Raw genomic sequence first — 23,341 nt, forward strand, 5'->3', positions numbered from 1 at the left:
AAAGACACTCGTTCCACACAGTGATGCCCTCCATCTGTAAATGCACAGTATCCCTGTGCAACGATTAAAAACATTGCTGCTAGGGAAGTGCTATGTGTCATTTTGGCTACCACCTAATGCAGCTTGGGACCCAGACAGTGACCGGTGGACAGTGTCACCTGGCCAGACACTTCTCAACAGCGCCAGCAGCTGTGACGTACTGCTTCGGACTGCAGACCACTGCTTGTTGGCCTCTGATCCGCATGACTGGCAACTACAGCATATGCAAAACTCAAAGCTGGAGAACTCTTACTACACCGCATTGCACTTTGCCCCATAAATTCAGAGGAACTGCACGAGTCCGTCGGAAAAGCCAGGTTTGAGGCCGTCTGGCGTGCTGGGTTTAAAATACCAGGGCAATGCTGCAGTAGAACTAGTATCGTAAACTCGGTGGGCAGTTATTGCTTTGGTATGGACTGCTGCTGCGCAGAGCAGACGCGAGAGACTCGCACCCCAGGGATGGTATCTTCACATTAACTTACGTAACTGCTGATTACGGCTCTAAGCCCCTTTCCCACGTGAATGTGTGTATTTGTATACATAAGCAGGCATGCACGTCCATACTGTGCAGAAATAATTCAAATTTGCGATTCTGTCTGTTGTGCAGAATCATAAAGATACCGCATGTGAAAAGAGATTGTCCATTTGATCTCAAAGGAAAAATAAAAGAAAAAATGGTTGATTTCAGTGGATAAAAGTACATAAATTTCCAGCTGCGTCTGTTTCCGCAGCGCTACTGACAATGTTTTAAGTCATGGTGTTTCTTCCAGACCCAGACCTGCTTTAGTTCCACAAACCAACAGCTTTGCCATCCTGTTTAGATGTTCTTGTATTTTATGGTTATTTTTTTACACATGATGAACTGGTTTTAGTGCCTTAGTTTAATATGATTTCAGTAGCTTTTTATTTACAGCATCAACGTCTTTTCCATGAAGATGTTGATGTCACATAGAGATTCTGAAAGTCTCGGGATAAAGGCAGACAGCAGAAAGCACAAGGAACTCAAAAGTCGGGAAGAAAAGATCTAGGAAGCAGTAACTGCAATCTGTGATGTGAATGCTGTAAAAGTTGTAAGCATCTAAAATGAGCTTGTTCCCCCTTCAGTTTATCTAAAAAACCCAACACTAATGGTTTGTAAACTGTGGCTGTTCTGGCTCTAACACGTGGGTGCAATTATCATTCCCCTTTGCTTTATTTACCCGCTTTACACCTCTGCACAACACACAAAAACGAAGGGGCGAGAGCAGGGAAGAGGCTGCTGAATGATTTCCCCTTTGCGCATAGACAGCTCCCCCTGAAAAAGCGTGCAATCGCACTGTGCGTCGCATCCTTCGGGTCAGACACTGCTCTCCCCATCTGCTCTGTTTGCAAACTCCTCTCCTGCAAGCCCGTAACTAGACTGCAGGTACGCTCGCAGCGCAAGCGGTGCTCTGGCAAACACTCGGTGACTGACAGTTCCTAGCCCTCAGAGATCACGGTTTCATGATCACAGAAGCAAAGAGATGTTTTTAAGGGATGGATGCGGAGGACAGGGGAGATGTCTTAACTAAAGCACATAGTTTAACAATAATCTTACCACTGGAGACGAAATTCGACACCCAGGGCAATCACAGATTGGAGGATGTACCTGTAAGATTCCTTTGGACATAAGAGTCTTCAAACTTTTCCCTGGATGCAGAGGAGAAGAAAAAGAAGAAGAAAAAGGATCAGCACCTTTATAAAAGGAAAGTATTTAGGGAAGGGGGGGAGGGGGGAGGACGCGTCTCCTTCCGTGCAAACACCCCTCCCCTCGCCTGCCAGCACCCACCCCCACCCCGCCTGCCCCTCCGGCCGACCTTCTCCCCTGCAGAAGCCCGTGGAAAGGAGCACCGGCGCGGCCCTGCTCAGCCCCTGGCTAACCTTGGCACCGGCGCTCCGGCAGCCTGCAGGGAGCCGAGGCGGAAAGGCTCCTCCGCAGCCCCGCAGCCGCCCCCGCACGGCCCCGCGGGGCTCCGCGCTGCCCACGCCGGGGGACGGGGCGGTGCGAGCGGGGCGGCCCGGTGGGCAATCCCCCCCCTTTGCTCCTCAGTCCTCCTGACTCACCCCAGAGGAATTGAGGTTTCCTGAAGGCAGCCCGGAGCCCAGGAATAAAAGAAACAGAAGAGATGAGCGGAGGAACGACAATTAGCGCGGCCCCCGGAGTGACTCCCCTTTTCTCTGGCGATCAATGAACAAGGCGGGGTGTCAGCCACCTCCCAACAGCTCCGAGACCCCCGGGCTGACACCTCCGGCTCTCAGCTCGCTACGTGTCGCGCCGGCTGTCCCCACCCGCCGCCCCCGGCCCCCCCCCCTCCACCGGCCCCCCGCTCCGCCGCCTCCCGCACCAGCCGCCCCGGTGCCGGGACTGCGCGGCGGGCGGGCGGGAGGGAGGGAGGCAGGGCAGGCTCCCGTCAGCGCCGCGGAGGTCCCGCACCACCCAGCTGCGAGGGGAACACCCCCCCGACACACACACCCCACCCCGACACACACACCCCCCCACACACACTCCTCCGCCCCGCCCGCCACCCCGCCGCCGGGGACCGTCCTCACCCGGCGCGACGGGGCTGCCCGCCGCCACGGAGGGGAGCGGCGGGGTGCAAAGCCCGCACCCCGCCATCTGCTCGGTGTTCAAACCGCGCCGAGTGAAACTTCTCTCCAAAACAGAGGAGCCCCCACACACACCCGTCCCCACACATCCACACCCCCTTCCCAAAGCAACTATCCCCAAATCGCTCGGGAAACTTCACCGCTCTCCGCAGAGCCCCGGTACCAGCGCGCTCGGCGGGGGGATCCGGGAGACAGGGGTGCGCTGGGGAGCGTGGAGGGGGGGGGACACACAAACACACACGGCCACGGGAGACCGGGTCCTGAGCTCTTCCCTCCCCGTGCGAATGCTAATAGGCAGGCAGCCTCCCCCGCGGATCCCGCTCCCGAAGCATGGGGGCGAGGGGGAGGATGCGGAGGAAGAGCAGAGCAGCGCGGGGACCCCGGCACAAGCCGAGCGGCGCCTTTACCTTTGTGCCTGATGCTGCGCTTCCAGTCCTTGGCCGTCTCCCTGCCGCTGACAAACTGGAACTCGTTGGGGGTGAGCCACTCTCCCCGGTACCGGATAGAGGGTCCTTTGCTCCCCTGGCACAACTTATTGATGTAGAGCAGCGCCTTGTTCTCCCCGCACTCCACCTCGATGCAAGGCTCTCCGTTGTCAAAGAAGGGCTGGAAATCCGGGATGGAGGAAAACCTCTCCAGCATCAGGTCCTCGGGGAGGTGGTGGGGGTGGGGGGGGTGCGGGGGGTGGGGGTGGTGGGTCTCGTGGAAGCCCAGGTACGCGCGGTGGGCAAAGATCTGGTCGTAAGCCGGCGGGTGCGGGGTGACCACCGGAATGGCAGCGGCGGCCAGAGGGGCGAGATAGTCAGGTAAGGTTTCCATGGGCTGGTTAAAGGCTGCCAGGGCCATCTCTTCCCTGTCAAGTCGCTCCTTCTTGATAGCAGGCATGGTGCCGCCGCGCTCCCCGTGCGCCCTCGTCTCTCCAAAGCACAGTGGCTCTAATGTCTCCGGTTCAACTTGCCCCCGCTCTGGCTGGAGTTTGGATGAAATGCGCCAGCAGCAGCAGCAGCAGCAGCAGCAACACAAGCACCTTTGGCGCTCGGGTGCCGGAGGTGGCTGGTATCCCCCGGAGCAGCCCGCTAACAAATCTCCTGGGCTGGCTCCCCAGCAGAGCTGTCTGGGATCCCTCTCCCACGGAGAGGCTAATGTACCGTAGACCCGGGAGCTGCTGTGTGGCTCGCAGATCTGCCCCTCCGGACTAATACCTGACATCTCGGAGAGGTCTCTGCTGCCGTAGACATTATTTTGGTTTAAAAAAAAAAAAAAAAAAAAAAAAAAAAGCTTATTGATTCCCCTAGATCGACCCACCTTCTCACCAGGGCTGGAGGGTTCCCCGCCGCCCACCCAGCCCCCTTTCACCCTCTCCCCCCCCCCTCCTTCCTTTAAACTGACACCTGGTTTATTTATTTATATGCAATAATTAAAATTAAGCGCTGCGCCCCCGCCGCCGCCCCGCCGCCCCCTCCCGCCCCCGCCGGCGCCGGGAGGACGAAGCCCCCGGCCGGGGCCGGCTCTCCCCGCTCCGCCCGCGGGCTCCGGCCGCCCCGGCGGCGAAGTTTCCCGGGGGCCGCCCACCTTCACCTGCAAAGTGCCGCCTCGCCCCGCTCCCACCCCAGGCTTTACGATCACCGGGAGTTGGTATTTAATTCCCCACTCCTGCACAGAAATCTTTAAAAGCATGGTATTACACGTATCTCTGGGTGGATCTACACGCGCGGAGCAGCAGGCGCGCACACGCTCCTGTCCCGTCCCCCCCCCGCCCCGAGCTGGTGCCACACGGCGGGGCCGGCGCTCGCTGCGCCGCTGCCCCCAGACCCGAAACGCCTCGCCACGTCGGGCTGTTGGGCCGGGCCCCCCTCCGAGCCGGGACAGACAGATATTGATCTGCGCTCCCAAGTCCCGGTATAGTTCAGAGACTCTGACCAAACAAGCTTTCCCTCCGCCGCCGCCGCCGCCGCTTTACTCTAACTTGGCCCATTTAAACAGCAGAGGCGCTTTTTGCAAAGCGCCGCCGGGGCGAGGGGGTGAGCGACGGCCGGCGGGGCCAGCGCCAGGAGCCGCCAGCCCGGCGCGGGGGACCCGGGGCTCCCCCCGGCCCCGGGGGGCTGCGGACACCCTCCCTGCCGGGGGGCTGCACCCCCGCCGGGCCCCTGGGTGCGCTCCCCGGCGGGAATGCCGCCTGCTTGCTCTCTTCGGCAGGCCCCTCTTGCGACCAGCTCTACCTCCAGAAGGCAGCTATACCTCGACCAGACAGCCTAGAGCCTTCCCTCTTCTCCCATAAGCAAGACTTAGGAGACGCGGTATAAATTTGGTTTCCATTACGAGCTGTGGCAGGCATGGCGCAAGGTCCGTGCGAAACCGCCCCGAGAGGACAACATGGCCCGAAATTAAGTTGCGTGGTTGTTACAGAGATTTGTCACATCAACAAGATGGAGTTGCCTACCTTGGGATGCTGAGTAGGATCGACTGCGCAGGAAGAATCCTACCTAGAAGGGAAATAAAAATAAATTATCCCCTTAAACACAGTACAAGAAATATGCCCCACAAGTCTCACGGGGTGGCAGAACAGAGACTTCTGTATGAGTTCTGCCTTAGAATTCCCCGCACAACAACAAAAAGTTCTTAGCTTTGTCCCGAGGTGTGCCTCTTATTACTTGCTTTATCATAGAGTCATAGAGTCATAGAATGATAGAAGGGTTTGGGTTGGAAGGGACCTTTGGAGGCCATCCAGTCCAACTCCCTGCAGTGAGCAGGGACACCTTCAACTAGATCAGGTTGCTCAGAGCCCCGTCCAACCTGGCCTTGAATGTCTCTAGGGATGGTGCTTCCGCAGCCTCTCTGGGCCACCCGTTCCAGTGCTTCACCAGCCTCATAGCAAAACATTTCTTCCTATATCCAGTCTAAATTTACCCTCCTTTAGTTTAAAACCATAACCCCTTGTCCTGCCACAACAGGACTTGCTAAAGAGATTGTCCCCTTGCTAAAAAGATTGTCCCCCCTGCTTTCTTACAGGGGGAGGCGGCGGCAAGCTGAACTTTCCTTGCAGATAGTGAGAAATGGATTTGCTGTTGGGACAATCGGCCATTGACAGAGTTAGGAGGGTAGTTTCCGAGCCACAGTAGCCCGTCACTCCAGCACCTTCTCTCAGATGATCTCAAGAGCATTGACAGGGAAGGAGAAACACCACCACCTCCTAGCACCTTCCTGAGGAAGCTGCTTTTAGCTTCACTTTACTGGTGGAGAAACTGAAGTGTAAAGAGGCTGAGATCCAGAACGTGAGCACTGTACTCACGCTGGGGTTACGCAGCTACTCGGTCCCACTATGAGTAAATACAGGCTAATATGGGTGACGAGTTCACATTTGTGCACCAAGAGATCTTACAGGTGTTATTTTCTGCCCCCTGTAGCTCTCGGGTGATAAGTACCCCTCTCTACGAAAAGCCCACTAATGGACCACTTGGGGGACAAGCTATTGCTTCACACCAGTAAAGGTGGAGGAAACGGCCTCTGTGGGGTTCAGCAGATCTGGGAATGGAATCTAAGCCCCAAACCTCAGTTTTCTCTTGACACTACTTGACCATGATCCTTGTTTCTTGCCTATTTATTCTCAAGAAATGCAAGCTCTGGGAGCCATCCTTGCGTCTTGCTCTAATGAAGGAGGCAGATATACATACCCATCAAAACCCTCTCATTTAGGCTTTCAGGCTTAGGCTCTTATTCTTAATGCTTCTGATTGCTCAAGATGACAGAGGAAAAATCACTTTCTATTATCACCTAATGAACAAGGAAAATGCTTGGAAGAGGCTCTGGGAGACACAGGCTTTCTCTGTGAAAGCATATAAGAGGATTCTGGGTGGAGGTCAGGTGAGAAGGCCATACAGCAAGAAGAACTGTTCGCTCTTCCACACCCAGAAAGCCTTCGTGCCTGCCATACCTAGAACTGCACTGAGCTCTCTGCAAAGGCTTGAGAACTACTTCAGACTTCCTTTGACTCCATCTTCTTTGTAACTTGGCTTCTCACAGGACTGACTTCACTTTTTACAGGGGAGTGGATAGTCTTTCTCAAAGCGTTCTTTCTTTTTTACAGCCATAAGGGTTACTATTCTTCTTCCACCTCCATTCCTAATGGCAGCTTCACCTCCAAGTGTGGGAAGAGCTTGGCCGCAGCCTTCTCCAAAGACAAGTCTCCAGGAGGGGTCACAGGAGAGCAGAACGAGAATGGCCTTCGTCCTCCTGGAACAAATCCTTCCGCGGCACTTCTACACTTCGCAGATCTCTGCGGTTTGGATGCACACTCAGATCTCCTAACAGCATCTTGCTTTACCATCCAGTCTGCCCCTATCAAACAGCTGTAATGAGACCTTTCCTAACCCAGAGAACTTTTATTTAACTGTTATTTTAAAGGAAAAGGTGACTTGCCATGGGTTTTCCAGCTGCATGTCAGCTCAGTTGCTTTTTACCTCTGAAGAAACTGGGCTCAAATCTGGACCTAGTCGTAAGTGAAGTGAATATACTGAGTCTTCATTCTAGAAGGGCAGCATCTACTTGGCTGTGTTTGATTCCTGGAAAAAGCAGGCACTTGATGCCAGTCATGATGTAGGTGCACTGGCCAAGCTGTGTAGAGGCCCAGCGCTGGAAGAGTAAGGCCTCAATGGCTCAATGCGATGACGGCTCAGCATGAGGTGCATGGCTTGGACCAGGCGGGGTTTCTTGCACACACGTTAGGCCTTCTGGCAGAACTCAGTGAAGTTTGGGGGGGATTCAAGAGGCACAGATTCAAGCTGATCCCATCAGTCTCTTACAAGCACTAAAAGTTACTGACAAGTCCTCCCTACCCCTCCCCACTGCAACAAGAGCTCTGTTTGGATGTCTGAGTTTGACAGCAGGAGTCTGAAGTTGTTCAGCTCCGGTCTCTTAACAGTAGAGCTTTCAGGATTAGTGTAAACAGATTCACCACTGGAGAGCAGTCCAAGAGATGTAAGCAAATCCATGCACACGTGGTTAGAGAGAACTAGGTACACTTTGCAAATTCCACACTAAGGAAGTGGAAGACGTTCTCAAGTCTGGGGGCACAAACCACTATGTCTTTTTGTTGTGTGGTTCACAGCACCCAGCAAAGGGAAAGGGTGGTTCTTAATTTGCTCACAGAGGCACTATCACAGTAAACATAGTAAATAGTGATCATTTTTCCAACATTTGGTTCTCCACCTCTGGAGTACGTCGTGTTGGATTGAAACGAAACCTGGATCTTTTATTTCTCTGAGGTCACGTGTCAATTACTGCAAAGAGCTGGCTGTGCTGTAAAGCATTTTACAAGAAGAGATGATGCTTCAAGCACAGGTTTGAAAGTTAAGACATAAGGCGTTACCTCCTTATTCTATCACCAGTTTCATGGACAAATTACTTAACCTGCATACGCCTCCATTATTCTACCCGTAAAAGGAGGGGAAACTTCCTAAATGTAATTTGTTATTTACATGTGTGACAGTGAATCTCTGAGTTTCTGAGATCAAAGGTCCTTTGTGCTAAGTGTTTTAAAAACTCATTGCAGATGCAGGCCCTGCCTCTTTACAGGAAAGACAGGTTGAGGCTGGGAGGAGAGAGACAACCCAGTACATGAAAAATGACCAGCCTGAGTTCACAAACTAATCCAGAGCTTCTGTCTTCGCAGGATTCCAGCACAGACACCATACATGCCATCTCTAGCACCGTTAGCCTCTGCCTAAGCTAAGCTAAACGAACAGATGCAACGTTCTGTCAGCACAGCTGCGTCTATAGCACTGGTCTTGCCGGCCTTGTTGTGGCAGGTCTGTAGCATGAGGTTCTCACAGTCCAAAACTAACTATGCCAGCACAGTTCTGTCCTGTACACCAGAAGAGCTTAGATAATAAAACAGGTCTTTCAACAATTGGTGTAGTATCCACTGAATCATGTTTTCCCCCAAAGAAGTTGGGGTGCTTAGCCTTTAATGACTGCAAGTTAACAGCTCCTCTCCCCGCTTCCCTATCTTTCCACAGCATTACCCAGAACTATCGCACCAGTGATGGAAAGCAACGCCTCTGTCCTACCAAACTGCTGAGCCTACCAAAAGACAGGGAAGGAGACCAAACAGCCACACCACTGCCTCCCGAGCCAGCCATGGTCATGCCTTCCCCAGTCCCTTTCACAGCCTCAGAGGACATCAAGGCTGTCTAACAGCCAGGATTCGCTGCTTTTTGTCTTTCATTCCTTGCCAGGTGTGGCCAGCTCTATGCTCACCGCATGTGAACAGCCAGCCATGCTGCCAGAGTCATGCTCAGCAGGATCAGTATTGGAGGTAATAGTAGCCTCAGGCCAGACTGCTTCATTATGAGAGAGATTTTGACAGCCCAGCAGCAAGAGCAACAGCAGGGAGGGCTCAGGTGGGTATTCAGGGGAGGAGGGTTGGGAAGGAAGACACTGGAAAGGGCTTTGCCTCTCAGAAAATACTTTCTCAGGAACTGCTGGGCTGTACCCTTTTTAATCCCGCTGATACAGAACGCTGCCTTTTACACAAATGTATTAGAGTGAAAAAGGAGCACCATGGAACTCAGAGTTTTTTCTGCCTTTCTTGGAAGTAGGGTCACGGTATTATGAGCTTACACAACAAACCATGAGCTTACACAACAAACCAGAGCTGTAAATTGCATACGTCCCTATCTAATCCAAGCATTTTGTCTGCTTCCAAGAGAACAGCCTGGGACAGTCAATGGTGGTTTAAGGAACTCTCTTCTCATCAAACTGTTTTCACAAAATGCCTCTTCCAAACCACCTTCCCTACAAGTGCCCTGTGTAGCTATGTGACCAGTCTAAGTAGATCACAGTACTCAAAAAAACTAAGAAATAAATGTCTGTTGGGGAGAAGTGAAGGAAGTTTCATCTGGGAGGCAAGGACTCTAATTCTAAACTAGCTGCTCCCTTCTTCTAAATAATTAATAACTTCCCATGCAGGGAGCACATGTGTTCTCTCTCTGACTGGTATAGCAGTTGTGCGGTGCTGTAACCAGTCACCTGGCCGGGAGCTCGGTGACCTTTGTATGCTGCTACACATGCTGCACAGCAAGAATCACCCTGCGACTGCACTGGGAGGCTGGCTGTGCCCCCAGGGACCATTTCCCTTTGTGATGTGCTGCCAGAGGAATATGGCACTGGAAAACCTATCAAATGATAAAGGACTGATTCATCCCTCTTCCCTACTGGTTGAAGTTCAGGTACGTCGTGGTATCTGAGATCAGAATCAGCCTTGAGATCTCCACAACAAGAAGTTTAAATTAAAAAGGCACTATCCTATTTCCATTAAAATCAATGGCAAACTTTTACTGACTTCACACTTCAGTGTTTTAGCCCCCCATAATACAGCAAGAGGTTGCCCTTCTCTACAAAGGTTTTGGAAAACAACAAGTTTAGCTACACTCGGTTGATGCCTCCGTGTTGTCAAAAAAGAACTTACAGGAATCACCAATGGCGTAAGGCTTTAAGTATCAAGGCTGCCGTTATACTAACCATTCTCTCTGACCCATTACTTTTAAGGCAAGAGCTGCCTTCTTTGCAGTTCCAACGGCTGGACAGCTTCCCTGTGCTTCTCTCTGCATTAACTATTGTTCTTTGTGCATATTGCAATTAAAAATGCATCCTTCTCCTCTGTCTGTTCCTCTCTCCTCAGAGGTTAGTTATTGCTAATTCGTAACTGTTGTGAAAGACTTGAGGTACCTGAGTTGTAATGCAGAAGAAAGGCTCCACCAGATTCTCTCTTTTTCCTAAAGCCTTTGTGCTACTCTACCCTGCACCACTGCTAAGAAAACTCACTGTACCAAAAGATGGTGAAATGATGGTCACGTTGCATTAACCTAAAGCTTGGCTTTGTCCCAGCACTTGTAGATCCCTCTTTGCTTCTCCACTTCCCTAACTTCCTGCCTGCCTTCCCTCCCACAATCATAGTAACAAAACGATACACTGAAAAACTGACTGTCCAAGAATCTGGGTATGGCTGGAATCTATTGCTGGGTTAAAACATTTAAAAAATTAGTGCCCATTGAAAAGAAGATAACGTTAGGTGTGCCATCCCAACGTCACACAGTGCCATAAAATAATAACCCATGGGTCTCTCCCTTAATTTGCAAGCGTTTACAAACATGTCTGCACAAACAGAGCACTTTTTTTCAGGTTAGGCAGATGAACTTTGTTAGCTAATACTTTGAAAGTACTGTGTCAGAAGAGTCTAGTGTAATCAAGGTGTGACTACTTTTAATACACGCTAGAAAGATCAAACTAAAGACTAGTCAGAACCCACCTCGACCACTTCAAGCTTACAGCTTTTGAACACATCAGTTAGAGCTACCACGCTTTAAAGTCTTTACATCATTGGGCATCTCTGCAGACTGCTTTTGTATTGTTCTAATTCTCCTCCTTTCTAGAAACTGATGTAGTGTAGTCATTGCCCTAGTAACGATGGGATTAGCGCACATCACCTCTCCACTAGTGTAACTGCACCCCACTAGAGGGCTGTGCAAATTCCACGAGGATCAATTCTGAACTATTATTGTTACAGCAAAGTGAAACTATGTATAGATAGGCCCTAGTCAGGGCTACGTCCAAACTGCAGTTTCAGATAGGACTGCAGCGAGTGTCCTTCTGCCGTAGCTAAATGTTACCAAATTAACGCCGGTACTCTGAGGAGACATCACGTAGGAGTCCCATCGACACGGACCTACGTTTCTGTAGGGAGTCCTCACAGAAGTCTGCACTGCTGTGCTTTCTCTGCAATTGATTCATGGACTATCGAGGTCACGCCAGCACGGAAAGGCAGTCGTAACTCCAGCGCTGCTGCAACCAGAACTCTTACACGGTCTCTTCTCCAGGTACGCTGTATTTGAACAAAACATACCCAAAGACACACCTACGAACGGTCATAGGCATAAGCAGAGTCTCCCATGAACTCACGGAGAGAAATGCACATAAGCCACTCTGTACTCACTCCTCGCTCGCTCCTCACTTGCGCCTCCATCATTATGAATAAACGCTGGATCAGAACCACGTGAAGGCTTGTCTTGTTTGGATTTGCTTTTCTTTCCTTTTAAACCCTACGTTCTACAAAAAGAGTCTCATTCAAGTAAACTTGTTGCCATGACTACACTGCAACAGAGTGCTTTAATCAAACAAAAACTTAGATCAGCTATAAGTAAAGCATAACAAAAACAAAACAAAGGGAATTTTAAAAAAATATATAAACAGGCATTTACACATTTGAACTTTCTCATGGTGATGTGAGTTCCCTGCAAAAAGAGCAAATTTCTGCTCCTTTCCTTGCGTTGCTTCATAGCAAATGCAGCGTGCTTGTGGACAAGAGAAGCTGCCTGCTGCAACTACTTAGCACCGCGTTTTATTTGTTTGTCAGACTTCCAAACTTGAACTTTTCTACATGTGGAGCCGGGCATTCCAACTTCTGTCTCTGCCTATTTTGCTTCACTGTGTGACTGCAGCAATTCACCTACTGACTCCAAACTCAGGTTCTTCACTCATAAAACAGTGAAAACATCTCTGTAGAGCAGAGTTGAGAAGCACAACTCTTCAGGTGTTCATACTCCTCATTCATTTCTATCTCATACTATATATTTCTATATTTCTCTTTTTCTCGAGTTCAATAACTCAAATACTGAGCCATAACACACCACACGTGGCAAATGCAGAAATGTCAGAGCACGCGGTTTACAAGTAATTTTGATGCCTGATGCCTAAAATTGTTCATCTAAACTCTTTGGCGAATACCTACAAATAACTATTTTGTTCGCAGACAGAGAAAAGGATTTTGTTTGTCGTTCATCTTCCTTGCCTTAGCCAAAACTAATCTGCACCTAGACATGGCACAAACTATTTTCACTCACTCTTCACACTCAAAAGGCACGCATGGAAATAGATACGCTGTCAGCAGACACTTGAAAAACTACTCTGTACGCTGCCACAAAGTTTAACGTTTAGCACCAAGAGGAAAGGATAAAAAGGCATTTTGAACATTGTACAGTTCGCAAAAGCTATTCCTTTCATCTGTTGTCTGCAGCACAGAGTTAGCTGCGGATAAAATGATGGGAACAGCCACAGTCCTGTAGCAATTGACGCCTGCAGTAGTAGCGAGAGCCTGGCACCAAGGGTTATCCATTGTTAGACACAGACACACGGAGAGGCACAGGCATGTGCACTCAGAAAACAGACTCTGGGTAAACAAGAGAGCTAATTTTTCTTTGTTTTGTGTCCCGAGAAAGATAGGAAGAGCTAAAACATCAAATCCGAGGTTCTGTGCATATCAATTTGTAAGAGACACGCTGCTGAAATATTAGTTTGGCTTTATGGGAGCAGCCATCAGAATTTCAGTCGCTAACATTTCAGCCATCTGGTAACTTGCATCTCATCCTCAGCAGACTAACAGATGTGCCAACAGCTGAAGGGGCAAAAAGATGGGTTCCAACACACATTTCATTTTTCACTCCCCGGGAAAGACTTAGGAGGAAGTTGGGGCCAATTACTGAGGACAAGTAGTGGAGGAAAGAGATCTTTTTAAGTTCCTGTCTTCCCTTTTAAGTACATCAAGCATGCAGACATTTCTCACACATGCTTTCCACCCAGAAGCAATGCCGGCATTAGCCATAAACCACTGCGTATAGGTTAAGGCTGCACTGACCCTAAAATAAAAAGCCTAATCCATTGTAAATACCCGGAAGGCACTCCAGTCTATGACCACCCACCCGCCTGTTACTTTCCTTCGGTTTTTTAAGGAGCCCGTCTCTGTGGTATGGTCGCTAATCACAATTACAGCAAAACACTGACTAGGATGCACATGGGAACGTCATAGGAAACAAATATAAAATTGTCTTGACAAAGTAACTGAATGCATTTACAAGGATGGTATTGCTTTTAATTAGTCCTAATTTACAAAGAATTATTACTTGCTCAGAAGGAAATCTTTATGGATCCATAAATTATTGAGTGCAAGATTCTCCCCCTCTCTCCTACTAATACCCGAGAGAGTAGCCGTAGCTTAACTCACCAGGGAATTTGCTGTATTTGACTGTAAGAATGCTCATTGTTCCAATATATTGGGTACTTTGTTACTACAAAGACATCAGTATCAGTATTGTGTATTACTACAAAGATTGCATCAGTTCTCACTGAGTGAATATGGAAATCAAGTCCCAACCTGGATTAACCTTCAGACTACCACAAACACGTTGTGCTTCTCAGAAGTGATCTGTGTGTACACACGGGCGCATAAACACACACACGTTGGCCATACACACCTACGCAATTTTATACCTCATTCTAATCAGATTTGTAGTTTGCTTCTTGAAATACAGTAACGCAAACTAAGCCATCCACTTCTCTCTTTAGAAAATGAATGTGACCCTATTAGCGTCAACCTTGAGAAGTCCAGGACACAGTGCAAACCCAGGTGAATGGACTCGTTTAGGGATGTTATACCCACATGACGCTGGGCTGAGCCTCCCATTCTTTCTCCTCCCGTCCTCCCTTAGTTTCCTGGTCCCCATGGCTCCTGCTCATAGTTTGCATATGCCCCTACCATTTGCTTCCATCCTCACAGAAGAAATAACCCGTGTTGTTGCTCTCAGGACATGTGGTGTGCTACAACAGGACGAGGCTCTAACAAAAAGTCATCAGGCCAACTCTGGAGCAGCCACTTGGAGTCCTTCTGAGACAGGTGACATCTGTCCGGATCCTTAATTCTACTGAGAGAAAAAGGATTTTAAACTATTCCTTCGTCATTAACAACACCATATAAAATTACTCTCTTTGAGAAATTTCAAATCCTGTGGCATCCCATTCTTCATCCTTTTTTTTTTTTTTTTTTTTTTTTTTTTAAAGAGAAGTATGAATTGCCACCAGGCCCAACATCCTCTGAGAACAGACTGGAACCTACTGAATCATCAACACCAGGCGGGTTTCTTTGGAGGAGGTCTCACCAGGTACAGGCATAGGCCCAGTCCTGCTTATTGTGGTGGCAGGAAAACAAGCAAGCAAGCACACAGTTCAAACTGAGATACAATCCTGTGCATGCCCCACACCTTTTCGCAAATATTTTAGACCTTTTCAGCACTTTGGTTGTATGTTCACTTTGAGCTGATGGCAGCCACTGCTGCATGAAAGCTCCAAAATGGCTTCAGCAGCCAGAATGCCTGTATTAAGAAAAAGCAGGGAGAGAGATCTGAGTGACCCACTTGAAACAGCTTGTGCTCCAGTGCCCAGACGTGAAGATTCACTTCATCTAAGAAAACAAGAGGTTCCTAAAACCCCCATAAATCCAGCCCCAAATCTCAGCTCTAAAAGCAATGGACAACCTGTCCTTGATTGTGGAGATCAGCACAGTTAATATATCTGCTTAACTTACAGCCATCCATAGTGGAAATTCCTCAGTATTTCCTTTCTGCCATATTCTTAGTGGAGCAGAGCGCCTATCCAAGACGTCAAGGAGTGTGGTACCCATAGCGCATTCATGGACTCTGCAGTGTGAACCAGTTTTAGACCCCACCACTCGCCTCCTGAATTGTAATTCGAGAGTGTGTGGCTCAGGGTTGAGGGTTGCCCATCTCCGTTCCCTGGGGATGTCAGCACTACCAGAGACGTCAGCTTTGGTACCCCTTGCCGAGGATTCTCCTGACCATTTCTTGATCTCCTTTATCTCAGGAGGCAAACATAACACTATAAAAAGGACAAAGACACTCTCTCCCCTCTGTGCTCTTGTTCTGCCTCATGAGTACATAGGGGTGGTGGGTCCCAGTCTCCTATCAGCAGTCCTGAAAGGGCACATAGCTCCATGCAGCGCTCCTGGTCAACAGCCAAGTAAGATCAACTAGAGCGCACATGCCTGCGTGAATGCAGCTTTTTCTTCCATCTGGAGCTATAAGCCTTCACGATAAGTGTGTGACTGGGTGTTCTAATTCGTAAGGAGATCCTCAAGAGGTTGTTACAGGGAATAGTTGGCACGTGCCATCTCTGTCACTATGGTATCTAGGCACTGTTATCTCATTTCAGATTACAGCTGATTATGGAAAACATTTCCTTAGAAAACTGCTGGCCCTTTAGTAACACTAATGTCCTCTTTTGTGACACTCCCTGGGACTGCTACAAGAGCTAGGGTTTGTCTGCACTAAGAAATTTACCGTTAAAATTATAGAGCCATTTCATACTGCATAACTCCCGCTCGGGAAGCTTTTCTGGGAGAGGTACTTTTCTGATCTTATTTGTATTACTCAACTGGGGAAAGGCATTATTATTTGGAATAATAATAGAGATCATACCGTTATACCTACAGTACTTTAACTATGCTTTTGTAACTTTTTTTTCAAGCAAACAGACCTTCTACCTCAGTCCCCATCATTCTCCATTCTGCCAGTACTGTGCCACAGCAGAAATTCTTCTGGAAATGCTAAAGAAACCTGCAGTGCAATGAGAGTCTGTAATCAGAGCTTCTGCGAGACCAGGCGTTTCAGGAGTGGACATGTCTCCTCCTGGAATAGGCAGGAGAAATCCTCCCCAGCTGATTTCTGCTAATACCTTGATCTACGGCCCGTTAATGAGCAACTTACAGATGCAAAGATGCAAAAATTACATCTTTACATTTCACGTTGTTTTGCTGAGGTTGGATGTACTGTTGATGAAAAGATCTAGCTGCCAGGATCAGGCTTTCAGCATGCATATTTGCACTGACAAATTCAAAACTCCCTTTCCATTGATGTTCTTGGAGCTGTCTGCAGACTTGCTGCTGCGGTAGCACCACTAAATACCACTAAATCAGTAAATCCATTTATTGGAATAGTCATACGGAACTGCGGCAATGAGATGCAAACTTGATCCAATTCAAACCTCTTCTAGGTAGGAGGAAACAAACATTCAGCTCTGTTCTCCCTGGAACGGGAGTAAAAAAGGGTGGCACCTTAAGGATGTGCATGGTAAAGAAAAGGCCATTCAGGAGACAATACAAATAAACCCTAGCAACAACTCAACAGGGATGGGAACGTGAAGGGTGTCCCAAGCGCTCCTTTAGCAAAGCACTGAAAATACCTCTGGGATTGTCCAAGGCCCTTGATTCAAGACACATCTTTCCATCAGCTCCCTAAAACGCTCAGCAGTAACATCTGGAAGCCCCATCCAATTATAAGATGAAATGCAGGAGGATCAAAGAGAGGGTTTCCCAGCTCTCATGAGAACAAGCTGGAGCGTGGGATAATTAGCAGCTTCTGACTGCTGCTAACCACCTCTCACTCGTTAGCATTTTTCGCTGGCCTTCCCACCTGCACGTGCAGGTCCCTTCGCCTCCAGAGTACCAAGTTCCCCTCCACGTGTGTCCCTTTTTAACCTGCCTGTAACAATAGTTGTCCTGACACATCCTAGATGTTTATAGCGGTCTCTTTTCTCCTCTCCCCATTAACCAGAGGCAAAGCCTTTTGGAACATATTTCTACTGCTTGGGAGTGGAGGTGAGGGCAACAGATGGAGTGGGGGAACAAAAAAAAAAGGGGGTCGAGGAGCTCTGGGCATCCTGGTGCCTCTGCAGACAAGCAGGCGACACCAGGAGAGAAATACAGCTGAACAATAACAAAATAATATTTACTTTGCTTCTTGTATTCCCCTGTGTCCAAGGAGTTCTGGTCAGGATGAGAGAGATGTAATTCACTGTGAGAGAGAAACATTTGCTTGCTAGTTCCCTTTTTTTTTTTTTTTTTTTTTTTTTTGAGTTGGCTAATACATTGCAAGCAGCGCTGAAGTTTCAAGTCTGAAAGGCACCTTAACAGCAGCGAGGAGTCAAGCTGTCAGGAGCAAGATTGAATTGTGAGTTGCTTGCCCTTGCAAAAGAAATATGGGTTGCATGCCAGTCACATGTGGAGACCCTAGAGTTGCATCACTGGACTGGGTTTAAGAACCTGCTCTTTACAGTAAGAACAACAGTCAGCAATTCTCCTCTATCCAAGGGACACGCTAGTACGGAAGGCGTAGAAAGTAAAGCTGGGACTGCAATCCCCATCACAAACAGAAGCAAGACCCTCTTCCCCATATGCTGTGGCAATTCTCCACGAGACAGGGGCATTTCCTTCTGACAAGTCAACCAACAACTCAGGCCTTTCCCCGATGCTACGGTGTTCCCGTCACATCACTTAGAGCAGGCTCATGTCACAATCCCAGAGACAAAACCCATGGAAGGGCCCCAGTCACACTGCCTGCGGACAAGGGAGACAAACTGATGGAGCACACAAGAAATCTGCATGCGGAGAAACAAACAAGCTGAAATAAGGGTGAAATGTTAATGAAGCTCTGGAAAGCACTAGGAGATCCTTAGATTAAAGGTATCCTAAGAACATAACTCAGCCAGTAAGAGCAGATAGGGTCAACCGAGGGATTCCATTCAATTTCATCTTAAAAATCCAACTTTTTTGGATTTTTTGTTACAAAAATGTAACAAACATAAATCACGCAACAGTGTTGTCATGTGGATTTTGAGTTAATTCCCCACCAGAACAGTTTATGGAGTGGTTGGCAGAGTGACACAGCTCTGACCCCGCTCTCCAGTCCAGGCTGTCCGCTGCCTGAGCTTAGACAGACAAGCACGCACACCGAGAGCTCCTCAAAAGCTATCCCAGGCAAACCTATTGCCTCGCTCCTGTCGTCTGACAGGTATGACAGGTCGCAGGTATGACTGAGTGCCGAGGCGAGCTACGGCTCCATCCTTTTGCCACCCGCCTTCGAGAGCGGCTCTGCCTAGCTGCGGAGCCCAGCAGGCCGCAGCGCTCGCCGAGCGCCAGCTCTCGCTGCGCCACGCGAAGGCACGGGCCGCAGTCAGGGCTGCAGTCACCGAGAAGTCTGCAAAACCAAATTTTCCCCCTTCCTTGACAGAGACTTTTCAGCTCCTGAATGAGGGGGTGAGCTTGTTTAGGGTATCAGGAGTTTCAGCTCGACAGCAGCAGAGGCTGGGATGCTCTGCTCTAACGGTGTCTCTAGCTCCACCAAATCAAATCACGATTAGAAATACATTAGATTCCTTTTCCTCTAACTCAGCTCCAGACTGCTTTTTAACAACCAGCCTTCTGCCAGCCCTCAGCAAAACCTTTTCCCTGCCTCGCCAAGCTGCAAACGCTCCCGGAGACCGCAGACCGGGGCGCACCGGAGGGGCCAGACCCGTGGGACGGGGGGGGGGGGGGAGAGGGCGAGGAGCGCCGGTACCGGGAGGGGCAGGGGGCCGCGGGCACGGCCGGGCCCGCGGGGTCTGGCGCGGTGGGGCGAGACGGGGAGCGCTCCCGGCCGGCCCGTCGCTGCTCGGGAACCCCCCGGCGGGGTCCCCGCCGCCGCCGCGGGTTGCTGGCAGCAGCCCCGGAGCCGCAGCGCTGCCGCCGGGGAGAGAGGTAATAAATAACCCGGGGAGCGAGGCGCGGAGCCCGGCGGGCGGCGCAGACTCTGACCTGACAAATACCCACTGGAAAATCATCACCTCCCGCCCCCGGGAGCCTGGAGCCAGCCCCAGACGGGGTGTGTGTGTGGAGGGGGGGTGGCTGCGCAAACAGCGGGGCGCGGAGGAGCCAGCCGGCCCCGCCGCCCGCCCCGTCGGGCCGCGCCGCGCCGCGCCGCCGGGGGTGGCGGCAGCGGGGGCGGGCGGCGGGGCCGCGGGGCCGGGCGGGGCCGGCTGCCCGGGGAGGAGGGAGGGAGGGAGGAGGGAGAGGAGCCGACCCGGCCCCCGCCACCCCACCGCACAGGCAGCACCTCGCTTCGCGTTTCCCGGCCGGGCTGCGGCGGCTCCAGGCTGCCCGGCTCACCCCCCCCCCCCCCGGGCGGGATGGGGGGAGCGGGGGCTCCCCACAGCCCCCCCCACCGGGGTGTCCCACGGCCGCGAGTGGTGCCGGGCGGCAGCCGTCCCCCACGGCGGGGAGGGGGTTTCCTGCGGGGAGCCCCTGCCCGTCCCACGGGGGCTTGCCCAGCTCTAGGGCCTCCTCTCACCTGCTCCAGGAGAAGACGGCACCCAGTTTCCCAGGGGGAGCGAGGAGGAAAGGGGGGGGGGAAACCGATAGATAGATGCTTTATTTTCTCCTCTATGCAATAAAGTGTGATTATAAAGAATATAACAGGGAGCACAGCTTGAATTCCAATTGGTGGAGAGCCTGTTGTTAACCATCGGGGAACTATTTATTCTCTAGCCTTACTGATGTTCCTTGGTCAATAATGATAAAGGGGGGAAAAAAAGGAGAAGAAGTTGAAGCCATTATAAAGAAGCAATCACATTACAGGGAAGCAGCAGCAACAGCCCCCTCAGAATCTATGATTCCCTTAGGTCATGTCTGGTGTGCTCAGACCACTGGCCACTGTCAGTATTTACCCTGCATCGTTAACCCACCAAACAGTGTTTTCTTGCTAGAAATGACTGATTTCTCAAGCCTGATGGCAATCATCATTCGGGAGAGAGAGCAGTGCTCCCCTGCTGCTGAACTATCTCCAGTGGTATTTAATAAATAAATAAAATAGCTGGATGCTTGACCAGCTCCTCAGGAAAAGGGAAGAAAATGTGACTATTTATTGTGATTAAATAATCGCTACTCCCTAATTCTGACGCTTACTCATACTTACAGACATGTGGCATGCATGTATGCTTGCCCTAAGCCCTGACCGGCTCACAAGACGCTGTTATTTATTGTTTGCATTGCTGCTGCATCCCAGAACCAGGACCAGACTGTATGAGGTGCTGTACAAAGGACAAGAGACTGTCCCAAACAGCCAGCTGATGCACTCCAAGACTCTGCTCTTTTTTGCATTGCTGGATTCCACATGAGTTTTGCCAATGTTTCAAATAGGATCAGAGTCACACCAGGCCAACTTTAGAAACCTCTGGCATCCAAACTGGATGCCAGATCAAAAAACCCAAACACAGTGCAGAAACCTAAGCTGGGAGTTTGTTTCCTTTGCTCCACCACAGGGGAGTTGGTTGTATTTGAAGGTTTTGGTTAACTCCTCCTTTACTCCTCCCTGGTGTTGTTCCATCACGGGGGCTCCACAAGCCTCGCAGGGCTGCACACCGATCCGAATACCCAGAAAAGATTATTTATGCCATGTTACAATGCACAACCCATGCCAAAAAGTGAGCTTCCATGTCATGAAACAGTACTTCCCACCACTCACTGCTGTCTTCCCAACCCCAAAATGGTTCTCAAAAGTTCTTCCTGACTCTGCCTTAGACCCATTTCCCCAACTGAGCTAATCCCTCACCGCCTGCATCACAATCATCTAAATCATGGCCAGTGAAGAAGTGGGAGGGTGGGGCATTGTTATTTTTACCGTTGTCATGGATTTCCCATAACACACAAAAAAATCTGACCCTCCTTGCCATGAACATCAGCTCCGGGAAACCCATGTTTTCTGCCAACTCTGCCACTTCCCATGTGCATTCAGGGCGTCCTAGAAGCACGGTAATGAGTGAGGGGCAAGAGAGCAGGAGGCCACGGAGAGGGCAGCTGCGGCTGAGGACGGGCTTTGTGGGGGGCAGAGCCTGCATGCCGGCTCACATTGTGGACAGAGTACAACGGAGAAAGCAAACAGAGCGTACAAGGGGAATCAACAGTCACCTCAACAGCAACAGCTTCTTAAGGAAACATCATGGGTTCCTTATTCCTATCGTCTTGCATCTCCCCTCTTTTTTCTCTATTACCTGCTGCGGCCTTGACTGGCATTTCCAAAGGAGCTCAAGGACTGGCCAAGCTTTAAATTTTAATGTGGATGAAGCAGTAAGGCCTTGGCCATAAAAAATTGAAGTTTATACATTTCAGAAATACACATATTTTTCTCAGTGAAGACAAAAGGTCTGAGGGAGTGGAAAGCACATGTCCTTGGGCTCCCCAGATACTTAGTTCTGAAAGTCTCATCCTGAGACAGCTCCAGTCTCCTTTACATTTCTTTGAAGATTCTGCCTTTAGCCTGCAGAGCAGGTTCCTTCTTTCAGTTTTCTGGTTTGGGGAGCTAAGGTATTCTGTTACCAAAGGGAGGCAAAGATTTCCAGGGTTCTGGAGACATGACACTTCACTTCTTTAGGTCTTTCAACAGAGCAACACAACTGACAAAACCTTTTTGCTCAAAACCAAGTGACAGACTAAGAAGGTTCCTTCAGGTGAATGCTGAAACATTAGTCACCTTAGAAAGCATTATTCACTTGATCATTGTTATTTACACATATGTAGCCAAATGTAATGCTGCCTTTTACGACGTTTTATGCTGTGGAAATGTCCCTAAATTGTGACTAATTTTAAGAGTAGCACTGAGTGAAGCTGCTGTTGTAAAGCAGTCCAGGAAAGGTCCTCCCCAACCAGAGCATGGATCAGCCTGCTTTAAGGGCAATCATTAAATGAATCTCTTTTAATAGGCAAGATGAAAACCAAGATCTAGAAGAATAAGCAGGAGAAGGGAGGGACATTGTTCCTTGCTGCCAGCAACAAGCAACTCCTATTGATACTGCTGACAGTTTTTCACACTTGGCAGCAAAGGAATCAGGGACCATAGCCTTGGATAAAAGCTTGACTTGTAGACTTGGTACAACTAAAACCAAATCCTTTTGCGGAAGCCAAGAAATGAGGTTCATTATAGCTTAAAAGAAACATTAGGCTCGCTGCTTAGGGAGAAAGCCATGTTTCTTTCCCTGTACAGGGACGCCTGTCTTTTTGCTATGTGATGCCTTCTGTAAGCTCTTCTGGGGGCAGGGGTATAAATCATAATAAAACCATGGCATGGCATATAAATCATAATAAAGAATAATGATACCTAATAAGGATGAAAAATATTAAGAGAACTTGTGTGAGAGAGAGCGGGATCCTGCCTGCACGCATACACACGCACAACTGTACAAACACAGACAGAAACGGTGGTTGTTACTGTTTTTCAAAGTGAACGTTTTTTTTCTCAGTGGATATTTTGCTGTCAACACATTGACCCCAGCCTCCTTTCACCACCTTCTTTTCCTACTTTCCCTGCCCTGCTGCACATGGAAGGCCAGTGAGTAAACATGTGCAAATATTAAACTGCTCAGAGGGTCATGAACTGGCATTACAGCGGGAGTTTAAAAACACCCAGCTCCCACCGGTCCTGTGTCTGAGTGTATGCAAAGCTTCCCCCCTGCTTTGGGTTGCTTTGTGTCACCTGAACAAATCAAGGAGCAGGTATTACACTAATCACAAGACACAACTGTCCCCTTCCACTGATGCTTCCAAACAACAGGGTAACTCTCTGTCTACACTCCACACTACTACTGCAGAGAGCATGCCTTGAAAAGCAACAGAGATCCGAACCTGCTGGAGGGCTGCTTGGCTGTTCAGGGAAGATATGGTTCCCTGAAGGCTAAAAGAAAGTGCAGGAGATTTGCTGTTACTTCACCCTTTCTGAGCAGTTGCAATAAAGGGAACTCAGAAAGCTGCCACCTGGATAACTCTAAATACCCAACCTCATGCCGCTGCAGAAAGAAAACTGGAGAAGAGAAGCAGAAATGGCAAGAAAAAAGACCTCAAGGAACACATGGCAGTTGTAGCAAGAAAACCGAAAGGAAAAACTCCTCAATGTCCAGCAGGATGCCCCGTTCTTCACGTAAAACCAATGCATTTTTACATAAGAGAGACAGAAAGACAGAGCCACAGCTCTCC

The 23,341-nt window shown here is 49.6% G+C and overlaps 1 protein-coding gene and 1 long non-coding RNA gene across 12 annotated transcripts in view; one reads left to right on the top strand and one right to left on the bottom strand.

Moving 5' to 3' along the window:
* Nucleotides 1-23,341, bottom strand: part of SAMD11 (sterile alpha motif domain containing 11) — a 188,833-nt gene that overhangs the window by 122,408 nt on the left and 43,084 nt on the right. For 5 of the 9 annotated variants that reach the window (XM_064470078.1, XM_064470077.1, XM_064470074.1 and 2 more), the window contains 3 exons: nucleotides 5,105-5,147; nucleotides 3,072-3,889; nucleotides 1,616-1,707 (listed from right to left, as the gene is read on the bottom strand). In XM_064470078.1, coding sequence (XP_064326148.1) covers nucleotides 1,616-1,707; nucleotides 3,072-3,873 — 894 coding nt within the window. In that variant the 5' untranslated portion in view covers nucleotides 3,874-3,889; nucleotides 5,105-5,147. Of the gene's footprint in view, nucleotides 1-1,615; nucleotides 1,708-2,121; nucleotides 2,361-2,804; nucleotides 2,825-3,071; nucleotides 3,890-5,104; nucleotides 5,148-23,341 lie in introns of those variants that run through there. The other 4 variants (XM_064470080.1, XM_064470082.1, XM_064470083.1 and 1 more) reach the window with 4 other exon arrangements.
* Nucleotides 3,219-10,323, top strand: LOC135316538 (uncharacterized). 3 transcript variants are annotated; one of them, XR_010375801.1, is made up of 3 exons: nucleotides 3,220-3,309; nucleotides 8,333-8,468; nucleotides 8,679-10,323. It is a non-coding gene; the product is annotated as an uncharacterized LOC135316538 (long non-coding RNA). The 3 variants fall into 3 exon arrangements; XR_010375802.1 differs by lacking the exon at nucleotides 3,220-3,309 and adding an exon at nucleotides 3,364-3,470; XR_010375803.1 differs by lacking the exon at nucleotides 8,333-8,468 and having other exon boundaries at nucleotides 3,219-3,309.

Source organism: Phalacrocorax carbo, chromosome 20, assembly GCF_963921805.1.
Source record: "Phalacrocorax carbo chromosome 20, bPhaCar2.1, whole genome shotgun sequence".
Lineage (NCBI taxonomy): Eukaryota > Metazoa > Chordata > Aves > Suliformes > Phalacrocoracidae > Phalacrocorax > Phalacrocorax carbo.